The sequence below is a fragment of the Lepidothrix coronata genome, unplaced genomic scaffold (genome assembly GCF_001604755.1).
Source record: "Lepidothrix coronata isolate B3197 unplaced genomic scaffold, Lepidothrix_coronata-1.0 Scaffold11, whole genome shotgun sequence".
Lineage (NCBI taxonomy): Eukaryota > Metazoa > Chordata > Aves > Passeriformes > Pipridae > Lepidothrix > Lepidothrix coronata.
In genome coordinates this window covers 446,429-470,924 of record NW_016690191.1, presented here as the reverse complement: position 1 = coordinate 470,924, position 24,496 = coordinate 446,429, and the positions used below count along the sequence as shown (strand labels likewise).

General features: G+C 44.2%; 1 protein-coding gene across 1 annotated transcript in view; it reads right to left on the bottom strand.

Moving 5' to 3' along the window:
• ADAMTS17 (ADAM metallopeptidase with thrombospondin type 1 motif 17) overlaps positions 1 to 24,496 on the bottom strand; it is a 166,944-nt gene that overhangs the window by 27,906 nt on the left and 114,542 nt on the right. Inside the window, exons 16-19 of the mRNA XM_017804950.1 lie at positions 20,427 to 20,507; positions 15,526 to 15,683; positions 11,511 to 11,670; positions 9,503 to 9,638 (exon numbers count right to left, since the gene is read on the bottom strand). Coding sequence (XP_017660439.1) covers positions 9,503 to 9,638; positions 11,511 to 11,670; positions 15,526 to 15,683; positions 20,427 to 20,507 — 535 coding nt within the window. The remainder of the gene's footprint in view (positions 1 to 9,502; positions 9,639 to 11,510; positions 11,671 to 15,525; positions 15,684 to 20,426; positions 20,508 to 24,496) is intronic.

Here is a 24,496-nt window from a genome sequence, read left to right as displayed (position 1 = left end):
GGAGGGGCAATGCTGGAAGGGATCTCTCAAACCTCACAGCCCACTCTGCCTGTGACAACTGCTGCTAACACGGAATTGAAACACTTAGAAAGTAAAGGCTCTTTTGAAATGGTGGGCTTAGTTTCATATCCAGGAGACAAGTGACATTAAATGTTTGCATAGTAATAATATCAGTTAAGTAGGTTATTTTCAAAGGCACCAAGGGGAAGATCACTTTGACCACAAAACTCCATCCTCTCAGTGGAATCTCTGCCTGGCTCAATGGCTTGTAAAAATGATCTGGCAAACCAGTTAAGGTGAGTCCCACGTGCAACCCTGGCAGTGCCCTGACCTCCCCCACAGCTCCCCCAAAGTTTCCTTCACAGGCAGCTGAAAATATTTTTGGTGCCTGTAACACAGAGAATCACTGCAGTTATGTCTTCACAACATCATTCACAACTAAAGTGGAAAAACAAGAGATTTATGGATAAAGTGATTAAAGATGAAAATTCCTGCCAGTTTCATATTTAGTAAGGAATGTGCAGCAAGATATCACCAGAATTACTATCTGAAAGTAATATACACACAGGGAAGAAAAATGTGATGCACAAATAGTATCATGTGATGGTTCCTATTAAATTACATCACAGGCAGATTTTCTGTCATTACACCTTTTGAACACCCCTGATGTGTTTAACAATGAGACTTACTTATAGGGTGGGGTTTTCTTTAAAAAAAGGATAAGTATTCTTCTTATGACAATGTAAAAAATAAATCCAGTGTTCTAACTCCAAACCCCAAGCTGGCTCTGTATTATTAACAAAGCCAATTAACTGCTGTACACTAAGCCCTGTGTGTATCATACAGAGCTCTTGGCTTCCAGTTACACTTTAAGCCTGTAAATTGATCTTAGGGATTGCTTAACACCAGAGCTTGTCTCAGTTTGGTCTTTCCCTCTCAGGTTATAACCTGTTCTCTGTGGGACCATGGGAGAGCTCCAGCTGGAGTCCCTGGAGAGCCCCTCATTTTGCCAACAAGCCCTGATTTACGTGACAAACACACTCATCTTGCTCACAGCCACAGGGATGGCTTTCTCTGTGGTATTATTTTTTGTAATCTTACCTCTGTAGAAGACTCAAGAGCTAAAAGAGCCTGCTGGTGGTCAGATCCAGGGAGACAGTGATGAGCTTTCAAGCACAGATTTTAACCCAGTCAGTGGCTGTCTTTCTAGCTAAAAAATGCCCAGAAGGGTGTGATTTTCAAAAGCCTCAAAAAGCTGGGATGGGCAGGACATGCAATCTGAGAGGGCTGTTCAAAATCTTCTGAGTCTTCCTCAACCTCTGACCTCCCAGTATCTCTTCTGAGGAATTGGGAGTTCTTCTTCTAATCTGCTTTGGCAACACTCATCTGGCAGGCCCCCGGAGCGAACTTGAAATATCTTTTGGAGGTTCAGTTCATCATTTGATCTTTCCATGGTCAGGATTAGTCATTAACCTTGAATTATCTACACTACCTACTTGCCTACGACTCCCACATTTTCTAGGAAAAAAAAAATTGTCTACAGCACTATGTACAAAAACCCAGGGGAGATGAATGTCTGCAAACGAGGGCTTGTGGCTGAAGATTTGGGGAAAAAGTGCTGTGAAGATAAAATGGATCAAGGGAGTTCAATAAAAAGACATGGGGTCACCTTTTAGCAATTTACAGCCTCTTATAACACAAAATCATTTGAAATTCTACGGTAAATATTGCAGCCCACATTTCTGCCCTGAGCCCTTCAGAAGAACAGTGTCTGCAAATGGGTTCTTTTCCACTAACTAAACACCCAGGACATATTCACACATTCCTCACTATCTGCAGGGATTGTGCTACTTTTGTTCCCTTCCCAATGCTACAGTGAAATTGTTTCCCTGCTTTCACAGTAATAGCTCAGATGTGACCAAAGACATGTTTGCAATAACACTTTTTTTTCTGTTATTAAAGCCATTTTTTTTGAACTAGTTGTAGTTAAGAGCCCGTTCTACCACAGAGTAAAGTATCAGATGAAATCTGCTACAAAACAAGACAGCTTATCTGAAAAAATACTTGTGACAGAACCTAATCTAAAACCTCGTAATCTGAGGGTTTTATTTCTAATAGATTTTATTGAATAACTTTTGGTTTAACATACATTGTTGCACTAATGTACAGGTGAGGATAACCCCATGTCCAGTTAGCACTGGTTGCCTTTAGCACCAGTTTGTGATGCCAAAATCATGCCAAAGGCATTGAAAAGTTGGTTTTCTGAGGCACCTGTGTGAAACTGTGACTCTACTGATGTCAGGCAGAACTCAGACTGACTTGCAGCAGGGCCAGGATTTCACATGGGATAATTTTAGCAAGGAGAATTGGAAAAGGTTCCTGAGAATCAGTCATGTGGAACTGACAGTCAGATACACTTTGCTTACATCTATCAAACTCAGCTCATGCTCAAATATGTAGAAGCAAGAAAACTCTGCTTGCAAAAGGACTCATGATTTCCACAAAATACACACACTGCTGTTGGATCAACCTGACCCCACACACTTCTCAAACTCTCCACCACCTCTCTGCTGTACTGGGGTCAAAATAATCAGGTGAATCTTGTTTTTTGGGAACAGGTTGGTGCCACACCCAGTCACTAGAAGGTTTTTGGTTTTGTTTGTTGGTTTTTTTTTTTGGAAAAAAGTACAAGGAATCTAGTAGAATAATACAGCTGCTGATGTCGAAAGTAGGACTCCAAGACTAACATTCCTGTCTGATTGCCTTTATAAACAGTGCTCAGTAATTTTCCAGTACAGTAGTCATTCTGCTAACAGACTTGCCAACTTTCACTCACACAGGTTTCTTTTTCTCTTTAGTGGTTATCATTTTGACAGGTTTGTTTTTTAATTTCCCACCAACAAGATCAGCCACGGGGACAATGTTTTATAATTTACATGCACCTTGGGAAGTTCCTTCTTTTAAATGGGAGCCATTGTTTTCTCCCTCCTCCCCTCCCAAAATGAGCAGATCACTCAGTTTTAGAGGACTCAGTGGGGTTGGTGTGAGTAGGTGTCCTTTTTCCTGGCAGCTGCCTCACTACACTAAGGGACAGAACATCAGCACTCCCAGAGCCCTTCTCAATGAGTTACCCCTTCCCTCATCCACGGCTGGTGTAGCTTTGATGTGGTAACTGGTGTCCAGCTCCATTCCCTCCTTTTCAAGGAAAACAGTGCCTTTTCCTCAGCTCCCACCACAGGATGCAAACTGTGAAGAGCATTACAGCAGGCAGCAGAAGGAGTGGATTTCACCATTCAACATTTTGCTAGATTATCCTGCTAATCTTTTTTTTTTTTTTTGGTGGGTTAGAACTGCACTTGGCCTGAAGAGCCTCAAACCAAAGCAGCACAGATCATTTAACACTTTAAAACAGGGCAATGGTCAACCACAAGGTTGCTGAGTCAAACAGTGGTACTGAGGAAAACAGTGAAATAAGGCAGCCTGGGTGTTCACACCAAAGCTAAGGAACCTGTCTCATGACTCCATGTGAAAACTAATGCCAAACTAACTCCTCCTCTACCAAGTCATCTTGGATTATTTGATGTAAACACATTTAGCAGTAGGCAATAAACCCTCCTCATTCTACTCTCTGTTCCCCAGCCTTCTCTTAGTTCTCTTCCAGAATTGCTCCATGGAGCTGAGTTGCTGGGTTTGCTTGAAAACATCTTTTTGTCTTTCAGTGGCTAATTAAGCACTGACTGGTACCTGCTGACCTGGCACAGGTGATTTTGTGTCCTCCCCGTGGATGGGGATCCCCATCACCTGTCACAGCAGGACACCAGCTACTCCCTCACAAAGGTGCCCAGCAGTGTCTCAGGCCTTTTGCTCTGCAGGATTTTGGCCTCTGCTCCTGCATCCCAGGCTGGTGTCCCCGAGGAGCAGCCACCAGAGCGCAGCATTCCTGGCTGGCTCGGCCAGCACAGTCCTGGCAAATTCATTAAGCTCCAACTGATTCTAGAGATCCCACCTCCAGCTTTGGGAACTACTTCAAAATGAGCTCCTACGTGGTGCCTCCTTGGATCAGAGGGTGCTAACATTGCTATTTATGCCAGATTTCCAGGCTAAAATGATTTGAAACTCTCCCCATGGCTGTTCCTTCTTTTTCTTTTTTTTTTTTTTTTCATGAAACCAAATCCAACACACACCAAAGATGTTCCTCAGCACAAGGCACAGACAAGGTTTTGATCTCATGGCCATTGAACCTTATGGATGATAAACACTTGCACAGCTTCCAAAAGAGCCTGACAGCATTAATGAAAGAATAGACTCATTTGGAACCATTAAATGTCCAGCTCAGTCCCTTCAGTTCACACACAGCCAAAATGTTCCTTAAGTTTAGTGTAATTTCCATACAGCCCTGTGAGCAATTTGCTGATACTCCCAAAAAAGTCTTCCATCACACTGTTTCCCCCAAATTCTACTATTTGCAAGTCTTTCACCACACAAACTAAATTCAAAACTGTTCTTCTCCCCATCTACCTGCAATGAGAACACACATAAAACGTGGTGCAAACAGACCAGAATGGGGGAGCCAGACTGATTTCTGTATTTTGTATTGGGATTTCTGTATTCTTGGGCTGTTAAACAGCACTGTCACAGGTACATGGTGGAGTCTGAAGGGAGAAGAGGACTCTCAGTCAGCAGGGTCATACGGACACACTCCATGAGCTTAAATCAGACCAGGAATCAAAGCAATGGGCACTATCACTCACCCCACACCGAGGCACCATTATTTTGGCAGTCCCCAGCCTTTTGGATGGGCTGCTGAGCCAGCTTGAGGGGCCTTGGCTGGCTCTTACCACTGGCTTCATTTTTCCCCCCTGGGCACCGTTGTGGTGCGTGAGCCCTTGGAGAGGACGGAGTTGGATTCCAGCCCATGGGTGGAAAAGTGAAAGTGGAATAGAAGAAAGAAAGAAGGAAGTGATCCATGTAACCACAGCCCTGACCTCAGCAGCGTGCCAGCTTTTACAGAGGATTTGGAGGGCAACAATAATCAAGGACACGGTGCTAAAAGGATGCAGGATGGGCTTCCTTCAGGCAAAACTCACTGGCTGCATTTCTTTGACTAAAATAACTGGGTTTGCAGACAAAGGAAATGTGGTAGATTTAATCTGTTTGGTGAAGAAGTCCTTTTGCTGCATGGGAAATGTTTACTGGTGATATGCTGGGTAACGTGGATACAACTGTGCAATTCATATGGCAGGTGAGAGCCGGGCTCTCACTCACCTGTAGTACTGCAAAGGAGTATCAGGTATAAAAGGAATTTAGATTAGTTACTAGTGGACTTCCTGAAAACTCTGTCCTGCATTTGATCCAATTCAGTCTGTTCATTAATGACCCTGGCACAGAGAGAAGAAAAATGCTGAAAAATTAGGGAAAATGCTGACAATACAAAGTGTAGAAGCACTGTCAATACCTCAGAGGATTAGGATGTCATCCAGGAAGGTCTGAATAACCTTGAGTACTGCAATAACAAAGATAGGACGGAAATTAATAGCACAGAGTGCAAGGCTGTGTGCTTAGGGACTAATAACAGGCATTTCTGTGTTAAAGGAGGGTTCATATGCTGAAAAAAATGAGGAGGAAAACGTCTCCAATGACTGTAAGCCACAAATATGATGCAGCCATGAAAAAAAAGCAGTAAGAACTTAAAGTAATGGATTTAGCCCAGAAAAATGATGGAAGGAGGAAATACAATGGCTTGCTGTCTCATATGGCACTGAGCCCAAGGCAAAGAGCAAGGGAAGGAAAACACTGTATAAGCAAAGGAGCAGAGCTGATGCACAGAAAAAAGGCTGAAAAATGACAATGACTAATTAAGGCTGGAAATAAAAGATCCTGACCCACATGAACAGCAAGGTCACAGCAGAGCCTCCCAGTGAGGGAAAGGAGCCCGTGGAGCAAAATCAGTTTATGGAAGGGAGTCTATAACATGCTGCTGGTGGAAGCAGAAAACTAACCCTTGGGCTCAGGAGGTATTTTCAAGTCCTAAACAGTGAAACTAAGGGCTCGGGTCTCCTGTGGCTTTCTGCAGATGCAGGGATTTCTGGTGTAGGAACAGCACCCATTCAGCAGGTCCCTGGATGGACTCAACCTCCATGAAAATGCATTGCAGCGAAGAGCACAAAAATCCCCAGCGGTTGCTCACAGGCCATTCCACTGCAAGTCCAACAGTTGGGAAATTTCATGTGGTTTTGGTTCTTTTCCTGCACTGGAGGGGAGCAGTGTCACATTCCCAGCCCCAACCATGCATGCTGAAGTTGTGTGGCCACTGGCCGACCTGTGTTTTCAGTAATAACAGCTGATGTGATCAGTGATTCCTGAGCCCGGTGCCAGCCCCAGCGCTGGGTTTGCCGCGTATTTGGGTTGGTGCTCGGAGCGCTGGAAGCAGCCCATACACACCACACGCAGGAATCCAGATTCCATCTGGTTACAGCAGGGTTTTGTAAAAAATACCTAAAGAGCTAGGCAGAGGATTAGAATAAAGAGGTGCTAATAGGGTGCAGTTGGGACAGGAAAGGAAGCTGTAAAGAATTTAATGGAAAAAGAGGGTCAAGGAACATAAAAAATAAAATAGGAAGAAAAAGAGGCACTTTTTTTTTAAAAGGTGAAAGAGTAACAATAATAAAGAATGAAAGATTCTTTTATTTTTGCCAGTTTCAACAAAACCCTTAAGAAAATTCTCTTCTGTGACGTTTAATTTCAAAACATGTCAGCGTATCCAACCAATTTTTAAATCCTGCTTTGTTTTTCTCAGATGCTGGGTTGCACTTGGAGAGTTCTGATCTTCTCCTTGGCCTCATGAAACTACTGTCCCCTGCCCCACATTATTTGGCTCTCTCAAGAGGTGGTTGAAGTTCAAAGGGATATATAATTTACAAAGCACTTTGGGATTGTGGTGGAAGAAAGACACTGGTATTAATAATGTACCCTTTTTTTCTCCTGATCACTTTATATAATGTAACTAATTTTTTTTTATTTTTATTACAATCTCAACAGCAACAGCCTCTTCCTCCATTTAAACAACATGATCTCAGCCCATCCCAAAGAGTTTGTAATCTGGGTCATACATGGATTGAGGGAGGAAACAAAGGGACAGTGTGGGATAGTGAATTAAAGTCACACAGCACATCCAAAAGTGAAACAGAGACTGAGCGTCCCCCGACCCAGCCCTGTGCTGGCCATGAGACCCCTCTCTAGAGATAAACACTCTGTAAGGTGATTCTCTTAAATTTTGAGTGTAAATGTAGTTCAAAATGCACAAAACAGAGCAGGTTTACCAGAGAAAGGAGAGCATTGTTCCTTCTTCTGAACTCAGGTGAAGGGCTTAGGTCTGAGTGGAAACGGGAAAGGACCTTATTGTAACAAGATGCTACAATAATTTTACTTGAAACCCTAAAACAAATTCAGGGCTCATAAAAAAAGCATTGACATGGTGAAAGAGAATGGTTTCTTTAAGATGTTCTTGGTCAGAGAATATGCTAAGCATGCATTTCTAATGTCTGGGTGGGCAAACGCAAGTGGAAATTTAAATTCTACAGAGGCACAGAGAATGTGCTTCTGAAAATGTTTCCAGTTAAAAGCATGTTAAGTGTGAAAGTGTAGCCTACACGGAGGGAGGGAGGGAGTGTGGTCTATCAGATCATCAGCAAGGATTCTGTGGCCTTTCCGGGTACTGAGAGCATTTGGTGTCTGCTGTCACTGCTCTGGAAAAAAGGACCAACAAGAGGGACACTGTGCCAGAGCTGATTGTTCCTGGGGAGAACTCTGCTAAATTGTGGCTGTAAACTGCCTGGTAACCCCACACAGAAGAAGAGATACCTTGGAATAAGGACTGGACCTGAATCTCCAAAGGAGATTCTCCAAATCTGGTTATAGGAACAGAGTAATCCTTTCTCAGGAGGCTTTGTGTGATTTATCCTGACCTGGACAGGCAGCAATGCCATGGTGGAAGTGTGCAACAAAGAGGAGACATCCAGGGGCTCATTCAGGGTCATGGAATCCCCCTGAGAAATAGCCCTGTGGGTCTTGGGGCTATAGCAGACCTGACAGCCAGGACCTCCCTTTGCTGCCCTCCTGATAGAGGCAGAAGCTGCCCACATCTTCTAGAGCTTTTTAAGTTGCTTTTCTTCATCTCCACCACCTGGATGCCCTCCAGGTACCTGCTTGGCCTCCTCCAGCCTCCTCACAGTGACTTCATAAAAGGTCTGTAAGGAGTATTTCATGCCAGGGTAGAAACAAAAGCAGATCCTTCTTGTTTCTGTCTGAGAGTGACACGACAGAAATCCCAGCATCACTGGATTTGGGAAACTTCCTCATGGAAATGCCAGTTGTTTCCTCGAAGCCACTGGGAGTTTGGCTCTCCTTACACACCTGGAAGCTCAGGAGGCATCTCATTTTACCTGTCAGTACTGAGAGCTGTGGGGCCACAATATTGTACAGCAGCAATAACAGGCAGAAACTGAAACCTGAACCAGCCCGGCCTTATTGATGGATGACCTGACACTGGAGTTCCCTGCTCCAGGGCACTTTAATCAGAGTGCAGGTCTAATTAGAAGGAAGTGTGCTGTTTGTCATTTTCCCCATTGTTTCTGCAAGGAGGATTAGCTTTGTAGGAGCATTTCCCTGGCTTGTCTGAATATAAAAGATGCAACAGCCAGCAGGTTTGTTTGAATATGATTTTTAAGGTATTTTTCAGCTTTATTCTAAACTGATTTTATGTTATAACTACTATGAAAATTGGAGAGTCTATAGTAGCCTACAGTGCTAAAGATTACTGCAGAGCAAGAGTGAACTTTTTTGTTAGCAAACAAACTGAACAAATTAATGTACCTTCCTGTGTTTCCTCATTTTGGCCAGAAAAGTCTTTTTTTTTACACAATGCAGATCAAAATGAATTCAGCTAAAACTGCTTGCCAAATCAGAAAGAGAGCTTTTTATTGCTTTTAAAACTTATTACTATTAGATCTCTAATTACTCCTACTGAGGAGAAAAGCACTCTTACTGAGGAAGGCATCTAAAATGTGTTTCATCATAATTTCTTGAGTTCTTTTTTTTTTTTGGTAGCACTGTTTGACAGTTAATTAGACCCTATTCTGTGCTGATTCAGGAAAGGAAAAGGTTAGATATGCAGTCACTGGACTCTTGTCTAACTTTACACTGCAAGTTGCTCTGTCTCCCAGGAGGCAGCCAAGGGGAAAAGAAAACCATCCCCAAACAATGCATGGAGGCAGCTTGCATGGAATCTGGCCTTGCTGGCCACAGATTAAATGGGCTTTGTCTGAGGTAATGAAAATCTGACCTGCTCAACAAAAGGAAATGAATATTACAGCTGCTTACTGTGGCTAACAATGTGTCCCAATGCTTTCAGACATTTTCACTGTGTTCACCAGATGGAGGCTTTGGAAATGGGTGATTTCTGAAGGGAAGGGATATTGGTTTGCAGTGGTTTTTAGCTCCTTACCGTGACTGGCAGGGGTGTGTGTTACATTTCCTGACCTGGGGCTCGGGGCGCGTCACTCGCTGGCAGTCACTGTCATTCACCAGTGTCATGGTCTTGTTAATAATTCGGGTACAGGACACAATGGTTTTCCTTTCACCTACAAGTCAAACAAAAAAGAACTCTGAACAAAACCCTGTCAACTCCTTAACCAAAACTCAGCAGCTTGGAGCTCCCTGCTCCCTCTACAAGACTGTGCCCTGCAAGCAATTTTATTCTCCACTTCTGCCTTACCGTTGTATTCTTTTCCCACCCCCCCAGAAAAGCTACAAATCTTTAGCCAATAATTCTGCAATTGACTCCTTCACAGGGACAGCAGGTTGGGCTTTCTCTTTCTAGTGTTTAACGTGGAAAATATCTTGAAAACAATTTGCTTTCATTTCTTGTTCCTCCCCCACAGGTAGCTGTGCCCTGTAATCACCTCAGACAGATGTGCTGATAACCACAGGACAGCTGCCTCTTGCTGCTTCCAGGCAGGAACAGTCGGGTTGAAAAGGAGTGATAGAAGTTCAAGAGAGATTAACTGGGCTCGGTTTTGTTTCACAAAGAGCTGAAATTAAACCTCCAAAGTAAGAAAATCTCATCTTTTGGTCCTCCAGATATACTGCTTTAAAAGGATACATCTCTGTATCCTACTGCTAGTAGGATACATCTCAGCATTTCTCACACAAACTCCCTGTGCATCAGGAGTGTCTTTCCCCAGGACACTGCAGTGTGGCTCTCAGGGCTCTGCCTTCCCCTGTGTGACCCCAGGAAAGCTGGGCCACGGGGAAGCATGACAATGACCACAGGTGACAAGGAAAATGCCACCCCTCCACAGTGTGACTTTGCCTCACTGCTAATTATTTTGGTTCCTCAGAGCCTCTTTCTAACCCTGAGCCTGCATCAAATGGAGTTTATTCATTCATGACCTGCAGCAGATAATAAAAAATAACTCAGATTCTGTAAATAAAAATTTTGTAAAAGTCTGTTTGGAAGGGAAAAAGAGAAAAGGCCCTTCCCAGCTTGTATAAGGAGTAACAGCATCTGGCAACCAAAATAAAAGATCAACTGTCAAGCTACCACTGGTAGGAGCCATGGTTGGCAGACACTGATTTTATTCAAATACATAGCAAGCTTGCAACAAAAAATAAAGCCACAAACAAATCTCGTACTCATTCATGTGAGGATTTAATGACTCAGAAATTATTATTTCATGAGTAAAAGTAAGTGTCTATTTTAAAATGAGTTCTATTTACAGAAAAAAATAAATCCATGGTTTCAGTGCACTGAGGGCAGTGAGCCTGCAAATGTGAAGATGAGCCCTCTTTCCTTCTGTCACATCATATCATAAATAACTGGGACTGCTGGTGAAGAAAGACTGGCCAGAATGCATGGAAACGATCTGTTTTCCTCAGGGAACAACCTACTCCTTCCAGCACTGAAAATTCAATGGACAGTGGCTGACAAACCAGTCTCTGGTTTCACAGCATCAATTCCCCTCAGGGTTTCAGCAGATCTGTCTCGGCACATCCGAGGGATCCTGTGAAAACTGAGCTCTGCCGTGTGCTCCTGGACTCCCAGCACGTCCACCCTGGGACTGTCCCAGCAGCACTGCCCCTGCTCCATCCCTGGGCAAGGAGCTGTCTCCTGGTGAACGTGCCCGAACACCTGGGAAGACTCTGCTCCAAGAACGTGGCGGGGGTTTGAGATATGGGGCTGCAGCAGCGCCTTGAGCCACCTGAGGAGCACAAATCCAGGTGCAGCTCCAGCCTATGGTGAGGAGCTGACAGAGCAAGTCCCTGCCAAAATCCCGGGTGAAAATTAACTGTAGGGGATGGGATGAGAGCTGGGAGAGCTGGTGAGAACGAGCTCTCATTTGAGTTCATTATGACAACATCCATTCCCATGGCCAGTTTCCATCCCCCTCTCTGATGCCTGGTGTCTGCAAACCCCATACAGCGAGTCCCACCAAGCTTCCCAAGATCCCTACCTCCTCCACACTGCACACTGCATCCTTCCCATCCACTGTGTGTCCAGATGTACAAGGAATCCTGTTGCTTTTCTGGCTCACTCCTGTTTTCAGCAGTATAGTTTACAGGAATGGTGTATTCATAATGAATCCCATAATTCTGGTCATGAAACAACAGCACCTGGTTCGGCAGGAAAAGAGAGGCAGTTACAACACACTGTACTGGGAAAGCCAACAGACTGTGGAGACAGTAATGCTGGAAATGCTGGCTCAGGCCAAGGTTTCTAAAACATAAAACATAAAATATACCTTGTGAAAGGCAACCAAATCTTTACCTAGAAACCTGAAATTACAGTGGCATTGGTAAAACAGGGCACTGCGGGAGCAACAACTGCTTATGATTTGTGAATATTTAAAACAGCCATGGAGATGTCTAAACCTGAAATTCAGGGCAGAACTTTAAGCCTTATGTGCAATCAACAGGCCACTGACTACCCAAAGAGAAGTAGTAAGACAACAGAAAGCATTAAATCAACACTTTTCATACAGCAACTATTTTAATGAGCATCTATAGAGTTAACACATCTGAAAGGTCAAGGTGATCCTTCTCAGAGCAAAAACAGGTAATGCAAAAAAAGTCACAGATCTCCTGGGAAATGTGGCACTCACAGTGAGTGTGACTATTGCTGCTGACAAGCTGTGGCAGCAGGATTTTATTGCCTCAGAGGCCTGAGGATGACGAGGAAGAGCCCTATCATAGAGCTGCTGGCAGCACGTATTTTTATAGCCTGTGTATTGCCAGAGGAAGGTGAAACCTGCTTCCAGCAGCAGGCTATTTCCCATGGAGTCACATGTGATGTCACAGTGTTATTACTTTAAAATTCACTATTAACAGAGGAAGAGAGAAAAATGCTTATTTTTTCACCACAGTCAGATGAGAGTTCTGGTCCTGTTTTGATTTACATGTTGGGCTTCGTTTGGATCTCACTTTCACTGGCTTCAGTCAGAAGTGACTAGAAAATATCCAGTGGAGTGTGAGGTCCATGGAATCTGAGTTACCACACTATTAACAAATGCCACAGAAGTACTACTGTAATGCTGATGCTGTGGCTTTAGACTTACTGACACTTATTATCCCATAATTTCAGCAGCAGCATTAGACAGGTGAATTGTGCTGGCTTTTGACACCCACTGAAATGGAAGCAATGCCTTACCCAACAAGATATTTTAAGCAGGGCTCTCGTAAGTGAAGCAAGCAGCTGCCCAATTAAAAAAGACAAATTTGCAAATGCTATTTTGTCCCAACAGTAATTGTTTCCCCTTCAGATTTGCACAAATCATTCCTGCTTAACCAATAATCTCACTAAAGCTGTCAGGAGCTTGTTTAACCACATAAATCACTATGTGATGATGTGGCAGCCTGTGCATGAGCACTGGGGGGGCACTACAAACTCAGCACCCATGAGCTGCTCTGCACCCTGGGCAGAAAAGCCTCTTCCAGAGGATGTGGGGAACAAAGATATGCTTTTGCTTCAGCTACAGAGGGAGCCTTACTACCAGGACTGAATATTAGTGCTCATCATTACAATTTCAAAGATAAACATTGGTTTTTTAAACACAATTCAAACACCAGGCAGAGAGCTCCAGTCCTGCTCTGGCTTTCCTGAAGTGCATGAGATACAAACAGCTTGTTCTACAGAATTGATCCTTCAGCCTTGTCTCAAGATTCCTTCTGCTCTGGGAGTGTTTGTTGTGAGAGCAGGACTAGCACAGGCCTAGTTACACAAACATTAATTTCTCCAAGAAATCCACTTACAGCAATGCACTTGGAGAAATGCCTCAAGTATTAAAAACCAGCTCCTAAAAAGAAATCCTTATTATCTCAATATGGGTGCAAGACTAGTGAATCTAAAGGCCCATATGAAACCAATTTTATGCAATTTCGTAGCCATGTATAATTGGGGGGGGTGTGTACGTGTGGATAATTGGTTTCAAATGCAGGTCACAACGCACTGACTGAAGCTTCTGGCTCCTTCTCAGCCCAGTGTATTCCACCACTGTTTGAACAACAGTTTTCTATTTAGGGGGAACTGGTAACCATCCTGCCTTTCTTGTGTTGAAAGAATGAAACCCACTACCCCGTATCAAGGAAAAGATTAGTATCTGAATTGAAGCAAAGGCTTCATCTGTGCTTTGTTTACCACTGGCATGGATTTTAAGCCATATGTTTTTTAGTGGTCTGGTAATTTTTACTTTCCTCATTTTTAATCATTTCTGTGAGGGAAGGTGAAGAAGGAACATTTCCTCTGCTTATGTTTGCTGAAAGTGCCAGTCTGGACCTGGAAAGGTTCTCCTGGAGAACCTCATAATCACTAGTTTCTTATGTTAGCTACTTACTCCTTAACAAAGGGGAACTGATATTTCTTTAAAATCAACACTATACTGATGCTGAGGTTCACAAAATGCTGATAACCAGATTTTACTGCACTAGACCTCAACCAAGTCATGCCCCAGGAGGTTCCAAGAGCTGCCACAGGAACCCCGCACAGCATGTTCACAAACGGTACCTGTGCAACTCCTTTTTCTCACAGGGGGTTAGGAAGACCTTGGCAGTACAAGATACTTTGTCAGAGTCCTGGCTTCAGGAGGGAAGACTTGTGTTAAGGCCAAAGTCAAGCAGAAGCTGATGTTTCTGGTGATGAAGAAGGTGCCTGTACACACCTCCTTTGTGTGGGCAGACTTTGAACTATGTGGCCGAGTCAGGAAAGTGCTGGTGTGCCCAAACCTGCCCCCTGACCATTCCAGCTCTTGGAATCCAGCTTTACACTGGTCTGTGAACCTGGTAAACTCACTCATCTGAGAAAGCAAAGACAAAACACTCCATGTTCCTATGCAGCATATTTTGACATGCAGAAAGTACTGACAAAGTGGTGTATAACTATCATTTTTTGTGTGTGTGTGAAAAGCATCTTTGGAGCTTTTCAAACTGGGTCAGGAAACGCTGCACAACGAACACCAGCAAGCCAAAAAAATCAGGTGAGGAAAGGGAGAAAATGATTTTTAGCAGTGCTTACAGATGGCCTTCAGTGAACAAATGTGGCAAAAAGTCACAAGGAAAAGAAACAGCACAGAGAAAAATGCAAGTGGATAAAAAAGTAACAGGAAACAATGAACACATTAAAATATTCCGTGTTTCTAAGCAAATCTTGCTATAGAAACTGCAAAGCTTTCTGCAGACTTTCAACTAGGAACACAGATAAGAGACAGGCATCATCATTATAGCTGTCTTATAGATGACAACATTAAGGTTACACCAGTGTTAAGGGCCTGGCCCATGGGTCACCCCATCACCCACAGTGACAGCTCTGGGAATACAGTCCTGCTCTTCTCACCCCTGTGGACTTCTCACTCCTGTTCTCATACAGCAGCCATGAGGGTGTTTATAAAATGACAGCGTTAACAGAAGGACTATGTTGAACATTAGGGAAAACTTTCAAAAAACACCTTAAATTACATACAACTGAAAAAACAACATAAAGAAAACAAGGAACATTTCTGTGTGTAATTAAGTCACTACTTAGATTCAAATTCACATGTATCATCTGCACATGCTAAATATGCATGTCTTCTGTTAGAGAACAGTGTATTAAAACACAGAATATATTCTGGCATAAGACGAGAAGGTATTTCAGCAAATATCCTTTTATGTGTGTGATCAGGCATGTCCATGAAATAAAAAAGGTCTCTGGGAACCTCCATCCTCTGGAATGGATGTGTCACATAGTGTGACACATTACAGGGGTATCCTGGACATGAGTTTACTGGGGCACTGAATGTTCTCCCAGGACAGAGCATCACTTATTTTGAAGTAGGGAGCTGGGATTCTCCAGCCTTTGCAACAAAAAAGAGGGGCACTACAGCATACCTTGAAAACACTGTGGTGAGGGAGCAAACAATCAAAATTTAACTTTCAGCAAGGACATAAACCCTTTACGTTGCATCATTTAAGAAACACAAACAAAGGATATAAAGTTACCATCAAGTGCAGTGGTATTTTAGTTGGTCCTTTGGCAGAGATTTTCTCCCACAGACCCCTCCGCACGTACCGGACAGTAGTGCCTGCGATCTGAAACTCACCGGGAAGCTCAATTTTCCAGTCGCTGTTAATGGATCTCTTACTGGAATCTTTTAGAGCTGGAATGAACCAAACACCGCGGAATGAAAGGCAAGCAAATTTGTAATTGCAACACAGGCTGTTGAGTCTTTGTCTGAGGCTACCTGGAGCACAGGATGCGGTAACTGCGTAACAGATCTGAGTTTAAATTAAAACAAAATACACTTTTAGGTGACTCAATGTGTCTAACTTGGATATATTCTGTATTTTGGTTGATGAAGGTGTTTCAAGCATTAACATAGAATTCATAGATCACTTATCTCTAAACTCTCCTTCCAAATGCAACAAGACAACTCTGCAATTTAGTTTCCAAGCAGAATTTTTCTTTTTTTTTTAGTTTCTGGTTTTTGAGACCATATTTTCCTAAACTTTCCTTGAGAAAAAGATCAGTCAAATCTCCGTGCTGATACAAGATTTGCAAGTGCAAAATACAAGTGATCCTGAGTTTGTGTGTGCTGCATAATTCAAACAGTGAACACGTGAACATTTAACTGTCACAGACGTAAAGAAAAGCCAGGTTACAAAGCAGAGGCTGGTCAGGGACAGAAGGTGAACTCGGCCACCCCCTTTTCAGAGTCCATGAGCTGGAAACCCATGCACAAGGTCAGGTGCTGTGGGATCACATCCATCCTGCCAGGCAGTGCCTCTATGCATCAGTAAGGCCAACATGGAAAGCTCTACTGCTGAAGGAAAATGAGTATTGAGAAGAAAAGACACTTGGAGTATCTTTAGTAATATGTCCTTTCTTCCAGCATAGCTACTGCATCAGGATCACTGATATCCTTCAAACACTCAAAGACAACTCCAGCCACAAGGACATCCCATTCCTGCTGACTCATCAGTGCAAGCTGATTTAGGGATTGATGTGTTTTCTCCGTTGGAACGGAAGCACAGTTATCCAGAGGTCGCTGTGATGCACTGAGGGAAGAGAAAATTGGCAGCTCCTGTTCCAGCAGAAAGTGCCAGGCCCCTTTGTGGAGATCCATGACCGTGCTCAAATGTGCCCTGACAGCAGACAGACAGAATATCCCCTGGGTTACTGGGCTTCCCTAGTTCAAGGTTCACTGTGTCCTTTGGCTAAGCCTTTAACAAGGTGTTTTTTTAACCTCCAGCATTTCATGCCCGTTTTATTGTCTTCCAGCCAAGAACACAACCTTGGCCTTCACTTAACTGAGTGTGATGCAAGGAGGTAAGAGGAGCTGCTTAAAGCCTTTGGAAGCCAGCAGGGAATCTGCCACTGTCATCTCTTTGGATCAAGCCTCCACAGCCAGCAAACCCTCCTAGGTGTGCTGAGCATATACATATCATTTGTAGTGTCTGAGCTCTGGGGGAGTCTGGAGCAAGTGAAGGTCACAATGTTCTCTGCATCTGCCTTCTTGAGGACCTGTACCCTGGGGAGCTACTGGAAAAAGGTGGAATACTTTTGTGTCCTGCTGCACACAAGCTTCTTGACAGCTCTCATGGGCCCATGAGAGGCTCCAAAATCAGGGTGAAGGGAAACTGCAGGTGTGGTTTCCCCAGTGGGATGTACGTGGGAGAAGGTTTTTTTCTGAGGACAGTTCTCTTTGGCACACAGCCTGGGGGTATGATGGTGTCCTGGTTTTGCATGCTACAGCAATAGAACTCTGTCTGCACCTCACTTCTCCTCCTGCTTTGTTCCTCCATCTACAAAGTACCTTCTGCAAGCTTCAGACAAAATTCTGAAGCAGGATTGCTTCCCTCTGCCAAAGCCTAGTGGCTTCCAGGCAGATCAAAGCGGCCATCAGGCCGCCTCGAGGAGCTGTGGACATGACTAATCAAAGCTGGGGATGAGATAAAGCTATTTCCATGGCTGACTAGCAAAGATATCCCAGCACATGCTCAAAATTGAATGACTAAAACCATGCTTTGGTTCCAGCTCCCCATCAAAGGAAGACAGATTCCTGATGAAAACCGAAACGTTTAATCTTTGTGAACCTCTTTTCTGGGTAAGGTTTGATTTTGATTGCTGCAGGCACTGCTCCCTCAGTCACTGAGGAGATGGAGAGTTTGGAAACAGACCTGTTCCCAAACTGAGGACTGCAGGAATTCTACTGGAGGCTCAGCAGAGCATCTGGGCCAAAGTGTTTTCACCACTGTTTGCCTTCATTGTACCAAGCGCCCCATCAGCAGAGATAATGTTGCAGCTGTAAAACTTCCATGTACCTTAAGACACAAAGAACTTCCTTTTTCTCCAGTGGCTTTTGTCACACACGACTATTGCCTGGCTCTGCCCAGCCCCAGAGGTGACAGAACTAAACTCAAAGCTGTGCAGTAGAAGAGCAGAAGGAATAGGAACCCCAGCAACAACCTGTAACTTCTGTTTTTCTTGTTGGCCGGAAGACAGGAACTGACCCATCTATTTCTAAAGCTGGCATCCAGTCAGATCTTTATATCCACCTTGGGTCTCTCCAGCTTGCTTCCCAGCCTGTGGACACAAACTGCCCAGGCATTTCCTGTTCAAGGTGGTTTTTCAGTGTTGCAGCCAGCCAAGGCAGCCAGCGTGGGTTGCCTGGAGGTGGAGGGAAATTCTTCAGGCACTGCTCCCAGCACATGGAATAATGATTCCAAATTATGCTGGGCTCCTTTCCAAAGCGCTGTACCCGGTTCTGAGTAGAAACAGGACCTGATTGGACTCAGCTTCGTCAGTGTTATTGAAATAGAAAATTCTTCCATACACAGACCTGTATTCAAGAGACTTATCAGAGTGATGGGATTTTGTTTTCTTGGTCATCTTTATTGTCCTACTGGAACCCCATTACTGCTATTCTTCACCTTAGTTTAGCAAGACATTGGGTATCTTCTCTTTGTGTCCAGTGTCCCTTGAAAGAGAAAACCCTGGAGAGCTTAGAGAGGTTCTCCTGGCTCCTGACCACGAATCAAAGAGCTAAAAGCACTCAGAAGCTTTAAAATAGCCAGATTTTTATCTGTCTTTATGTGATGCACACAGGGCCAAGTCCTGCTCTCAAATATACACAATCCTAATCTTCACCACCCAGTAGGGAAACATCTGCTTTAGTCAAGGTTACGTTGTCCCAGTGAAGGGCAGTCACTGCACGTAAGACTTTGAACTCCACTATCTGCCAAAGCCCAAACCCCGGACAAATACCCTGTGCAAACCCCACCAAGACAAACAAAAAGGCTGGTTTCCAGAAGGCAGAGCATTTGCAAAACCCGAGGAAACACTAGCTCTCATTGTTCCACCAAGCTTTGCTATGTCAAACATGTTACGTGTAGGCGTAATCCCCTCCCAGCAGCCTGGCTACAGCACTGGTGGAAATACCAGAGGAGTGGTACGTGGCACAAACGGCAATGGTTTGGACCCAGGGGCAGCTCAGTGACACGATTTGCCCTCTTTTTCCCCCCTGAATCTGGAGACAGGGAACAAAAGCATCTTTGCCAGTGATATCACTAAGTTTGGAAGCATCTCAAGATGGAAAGCCAATGGCAGTAGACCTGAAATCCTAAGATACAGTCACTATGTAAATGTTTTCAGTGTCATCCTATATCCCAGTGATGGACAGTAACATCTCCTTTTGGCTGTGAGGATGGAGCATTATAAGAGTTGTGGAAATCAGAACCCAAGGGTCCTAGGCTGAGTTTTGCTACTGAATCCCCTTCAGAGTGACAAGCTTCGTAATCCTCTCAGAGTTCCTACCACAGACTTGAGATATCTCTGGAAGCAACTCCATGGACATGGAGTAGCTCTGAGTGTGCAAAGGACACTTCAATGTGCTGGGTGTTTTTCTGGATCTTGGCCAATTTTCCTTGAACTTCCTGCTCTGCCACAGGCTCCCTATGTGAATTTGGGGCCGTGGGGCATCAGCATTTCTGTGACTCAGTCTCCCTAGAAGTAGATGGGAGATAAAGCCCTTCATCTATTGCACAGTAATGACACAAAAAAGGAACATCCCAAATATTGGAGAGAAGAGGCAGAAGACCAGATGTTCAGTGTAGCTGACTGGATGCATTTTACAAATGCCTTTCTAATCTTTAATCTAAGAAATTAGTAACTGAACAACAAATTTGTTGACAGACTGCCCTACAACAACCTCACATGCAAATCTCAGCCTCACAGCCATGTCTAATCCTTTGTTTCCAACAGGAAAAGGAGGAGAGGAAGCCTGTTCCCCTCAAAAGGAATGCAGAAGTAGAAATGAGAAGAGGATTAAACAAATTGTTTGGCCTGAGAAAACAGAGCTAAGTGGAGAAGAGTCAGCCCATCTCAGAGTGCAGGATCAGGTTTTGGGTACAGCATCAAGTGAACAACTGCTGCTGCAGGAAATGGCACAGGCAACCTCATGGTCACTTTATTGAGGGATATCATCTGCCCTGTCCTGCCTCTGCTTCAGCCTGAGCTGGGTGCCTTCCTATCTGTGTCTCTGCCATTTCTTTCTCCAAACACACTGTTCTCTTCCCTGCTCCCTCCCAAAGTGCTGTGTGCTCCTGGCAGCTGTGTCCAACCCACTGCCAAGTTCTGTTCAGGAACTCTTCTGTCTATATATAAAAGTATTCTCTGGCCCTTTCAGGTTGCACAGGGCCTGTAAGTGTCACAAACTATCACATCAAGCAAACATCATGAAACCAAGCCACAAAAGCAGAGACTGCAACAAGAATGAAATCAACAGATGCTTCCCTGGCAGCAACAAACCTATCTTCTTACAGGGCAGTTAGAGAAGGGTCATTTTAACAGAAAACAGAGCTGAGCTTGAATCTAAACATTCTTTTTTCTTTTGTCTTTTTACCCAGAAAACTGTGAGCAGGTTTATCCTCAACCACTCTGATGCGCCGGGCACCCGCAGGGATCACGGCAGCTTCGATGTAACCTGTGGCGACAGAGGAGAGAGGAGTGAGAGCAGGGTAGAGGCAGCAGACATTACATATCTCCCTGTGGAAAACTCAACTCCAGGCTGGGGACTGAGTGAGAAACATTGCAAATGGGATCCCTGAGCTGGCAGCCAAGTTTCAGTGCCATGACATGCATGGTCCTGACTCACAATTCAGCCCGAGAAGAGGGAGAGAAACCCACGAGTGCTGCTCAGTTGTGACTCCAGGCTTGTGTTGGGCCTGATTTGATCTGCACCCTCTGAATCACCCTGGTTTTCCTGCAGGGATGCACAAGGACACTGTGAAGTGTCACTGTCAGGAGCAACACTACACAGAACAGACCTTTGAAATGAAGTTTCCAACAGATGCTCCTGTTTTCTCCTCAAAAAAAACCCCCCAACCCTAGTCAAGGTTGTGGTGTCAGGAAGGACTCACTTCCACAAAACATTTTCATGACACTAAAACTAAACAGTGAGAATTAGTGGAACAGATGGGGGGAAAATTGTTATCACATTTCAGCTTCATATAAAAATTCTGGAGGATACAATGGCAATGGTCTCCTTGGTATCGGGCTGCTGAATGGAATTCAACAGCTTAAATTTAATGCAACAACAGAGCTGAAGGTTTCCAAGGACTGACCACTGCTCACCTCTAAACAATTTTTCTAACAGCAACTCTGACTAACAGAATAACTGTAAGAATAATTAGGAGCTACAAGGAAATGTAGCCTATTTTCCCATGCTAAAAGACATGTGGAGTTACAGGCTTGTTCCATGGGGTGGAAGTGGTGCCTTTAAACTACAAAGCAGAGGAACACAGAGCCCATTTCAAAGGTCTGGGAGCCAGGCAGAGTTTTTCCATTGGCTTCAATGGATTTTGAATCAGTCCTCTGTAAATGACACTAATCTCATCACAACCATGACTTGATTCCTTCTAATTGGCCACCCAGTTTACTTTGCAGTGTATCACTTGGCACCTTTTGGGGGTTATTGCTGTCCCCTTTCTTTTAGATGTTAAGCAGCTTATTCTGTATGTTCCCTCATCCCCTTTTCTGCTTTAAAGGGCTCTGTGAAACTGTTCTGTGTCAGTGATGCCTTTATGGGAATTGTGGGAAGTTCAGAGCCATGGGTTAGAGAAATGCTGGCATGAAGAGCAGTGACTCCTCTACATTCAGCAGTGTTTGGGGAGCTATTTTAGGGATGTAAGTGCAGCTGAAGGGCTGTGCTTCTGCTGTGCTGATACAGGGGGGTCTCAAAGGATGGTGACAGCCTTATGCATGTCAGGAGTAAGTGATTCTCTTACCATTGTGACATGGAGTGAGACAGGTGAGGATTTTGGGTCTCAGGCTATGGATTCACTTCCTGAATATTCACTTCATGAATAAGGCTTGAGCTCTTGGGTTTCATCAGGTGCATTGGGCAGATGACTTGGGAAAGACACTCCCTCTTGTTGTATCTGAATGACACTTTCATCTCACCCTTCAGCTCAGTTCTCTTTGCACTTGTTCCTCCTTACTTACTTCTCCCTTGACTCAGGATATCTCAGGAACAGCCAGTCATCCCTTGCAGGAAAACCACAGAGAGGGGTAGCAGAGCTGCAAACCTTGTCTGTGCACAGAAGCCAGAGCAGTGGCTCTCCCAGCTGCTGTTACACACTGGGATTCACCAGGAAAAATCATTACTTCCAGGGTCAATTTTTTAAAGGCAATACCAAAATCTGTTATGAAATCAAAGCAAACAGATGTTGGGTTTTATTCTAGACATTGCCAGGAGTTGGTTTTTCAACAGCTGAGATACCAAGTTACAGTGAAACCTGAGTGTTTCCGATATCAAACATCCTCACTGCACCCCATGCACCTGCGTAAAAACCCACCCAACCACCACCACCAGACATGAGCACACAGCAAAGGTGTGACCAGGGACAGTCTGTCAAAGGGGAGCAGCCCCTGAGACACATCTGAACACCCCTCTTAGCAAACCAGTTTGGAACATGCCCAAGTTTCAGGTAATTTAATGTACCTACTGGGGGACTATTTATTTACTTATTTATTTTTTAAGCCACATGCCAGATACAAATGCCCAGAGTTAAATCATGAAGGGGTTGGAGACAAAGTTACTGTGAATTTAGTGGAAGCCAGTCACTAACTTAGTGAACTTTGGATCCATCCCCTGACCCAGCAGCAGCCAGGAGTGTGTCACACTGCAGAGGTGAGTGAGCAGTGGAGCTGTGCTGCAGGCTCAGCTTGAGCCATAAATACACTCTCATTTCATCACTGTGCCATGAGAGAAACACCACGTGGAAAAGTTGATTTTCATGTTACTTTTTACAATAGTAAAGAGTGAAGTGTGTGCTATTAATAGTGTATTAGTTTTGGGGACTGTTTAGTTTGGTCTTATACCAGATTTTTCTCCTCATGTAATTTCTAATCCTGATTGATGGCTTTGGGGGGTTGTATTCACAGCTCCTGAACAAGAAGAAGCATATTGTGTTAACTCACTGAGACCACGTGGCACAAACCTGTCTGCTGACCTTCCCTCTCCTCTTAGAGAACTGCAAACTGCTTTGCAGCTGGATGATCCGACCCGTCCTTTCAGAGGTGAAGCAGAACTCTTGGGCATGTCCCACTGGGAGCATCTTAACACTCTCATTCATTGCCTCCAGCAATACTGTGTGAGTTAGTGGTCAAATCCTACTGCAAACAGACTAAATATCATCCATGCAAATCTGCCACAGGAACGCACTGGGGTCACTACCACCCCTCCACTCTGGTCCTGGGAGCTGGTGTGAGGCTTCTGGTCATAGATTCCTGATCTTTGAGATAACTGCACCTGGAAAACACCTCCAGTGTTTTCCAGGCACATTTTATTAAGCAAACTGTAACTGCAGATTGCCAGAAAGATTATCAAGTGTCAGCTAGAAAGACCAAAAAAAGTCTCAGAGTTGGTCCCAAGCCAAGGACTCTCAAAGCTCTGTCAGGTCTGAGGATAACTGTCTGCAAGGCAGGGGTTTGCAAGGTTGGGCTTAAAGCTCTGCTTTAAATGAGGAACTGGTTAAAGACTGACGAGATTTGGCAACTATCAGGCAGTATTTTTAGTAATTTCACCCATAAATCAGCCTGTTAAGATGAAGCTTTGAAAATACAACAGGAGAACTTCATTATTTGATAATTTATAGTGCTGTATGCAGTATACTCCACCTTGGGAACAGTTACTTTGGCACACACCAATCTTTCTGGATAATCTGCATTACATCAGTGTCTCAGGAATGTAAGACTGTGATTGAAGCAAATCCTAGATACAAATTATATGGTGTAACTCATATTAGGAGAGACACCAGAACAAAGAGGTGGCTTTGTCATCAAGGAGATTAATATGTGAACAGTGGCTACTGTATCTTCATTTAAATGCTGGAGAGATTTGTGAGAGGAAAGCAGCCCACACAGAAAAATCCATTGTTAGCCATTGTTATTACTCCCAGAAAGAACAGAAATTTAGTGTGAACTTCAGAATGTCAGTGATCTGCTACAAAACTGTTCTTCTGGTCCACACTGCAATGAAAGACGGACTCTGAGGTAAAGGAAAAAGTATCCCATGGCTGGAAGTCCCAATCTCTGGGTACTGCACCTTCACATCCTATCCCTGTACACACCAAAATCAGGTGTGAGAAAGTCAACAGCGCTCACCCCATCACTAAACTTCCCAGAAAAAGTGCTTTGAACAAAGATCTCGGGGCAGAAGCCAAGGAAATCAGGCTGCCCTGCCTCCCTTCCAGCCATGGCCAGCACAGCTTCGGGAATATCTTAGGGATAAGCATCAGCTGGGCATGTCAGTCCCCATGACTCTTCCCACCTTGCACCTTTTGCTCAGTGCTATTTGTTGCAGTGGAGTGAGAATTAGGTCTCTGTTGTCTAAACAGTTGTGATGATTCTCACTTGTTGTCAGCTTGAGAACAAATCCTCCCTCGGCACCTGAACACTTCCAGCCATGGG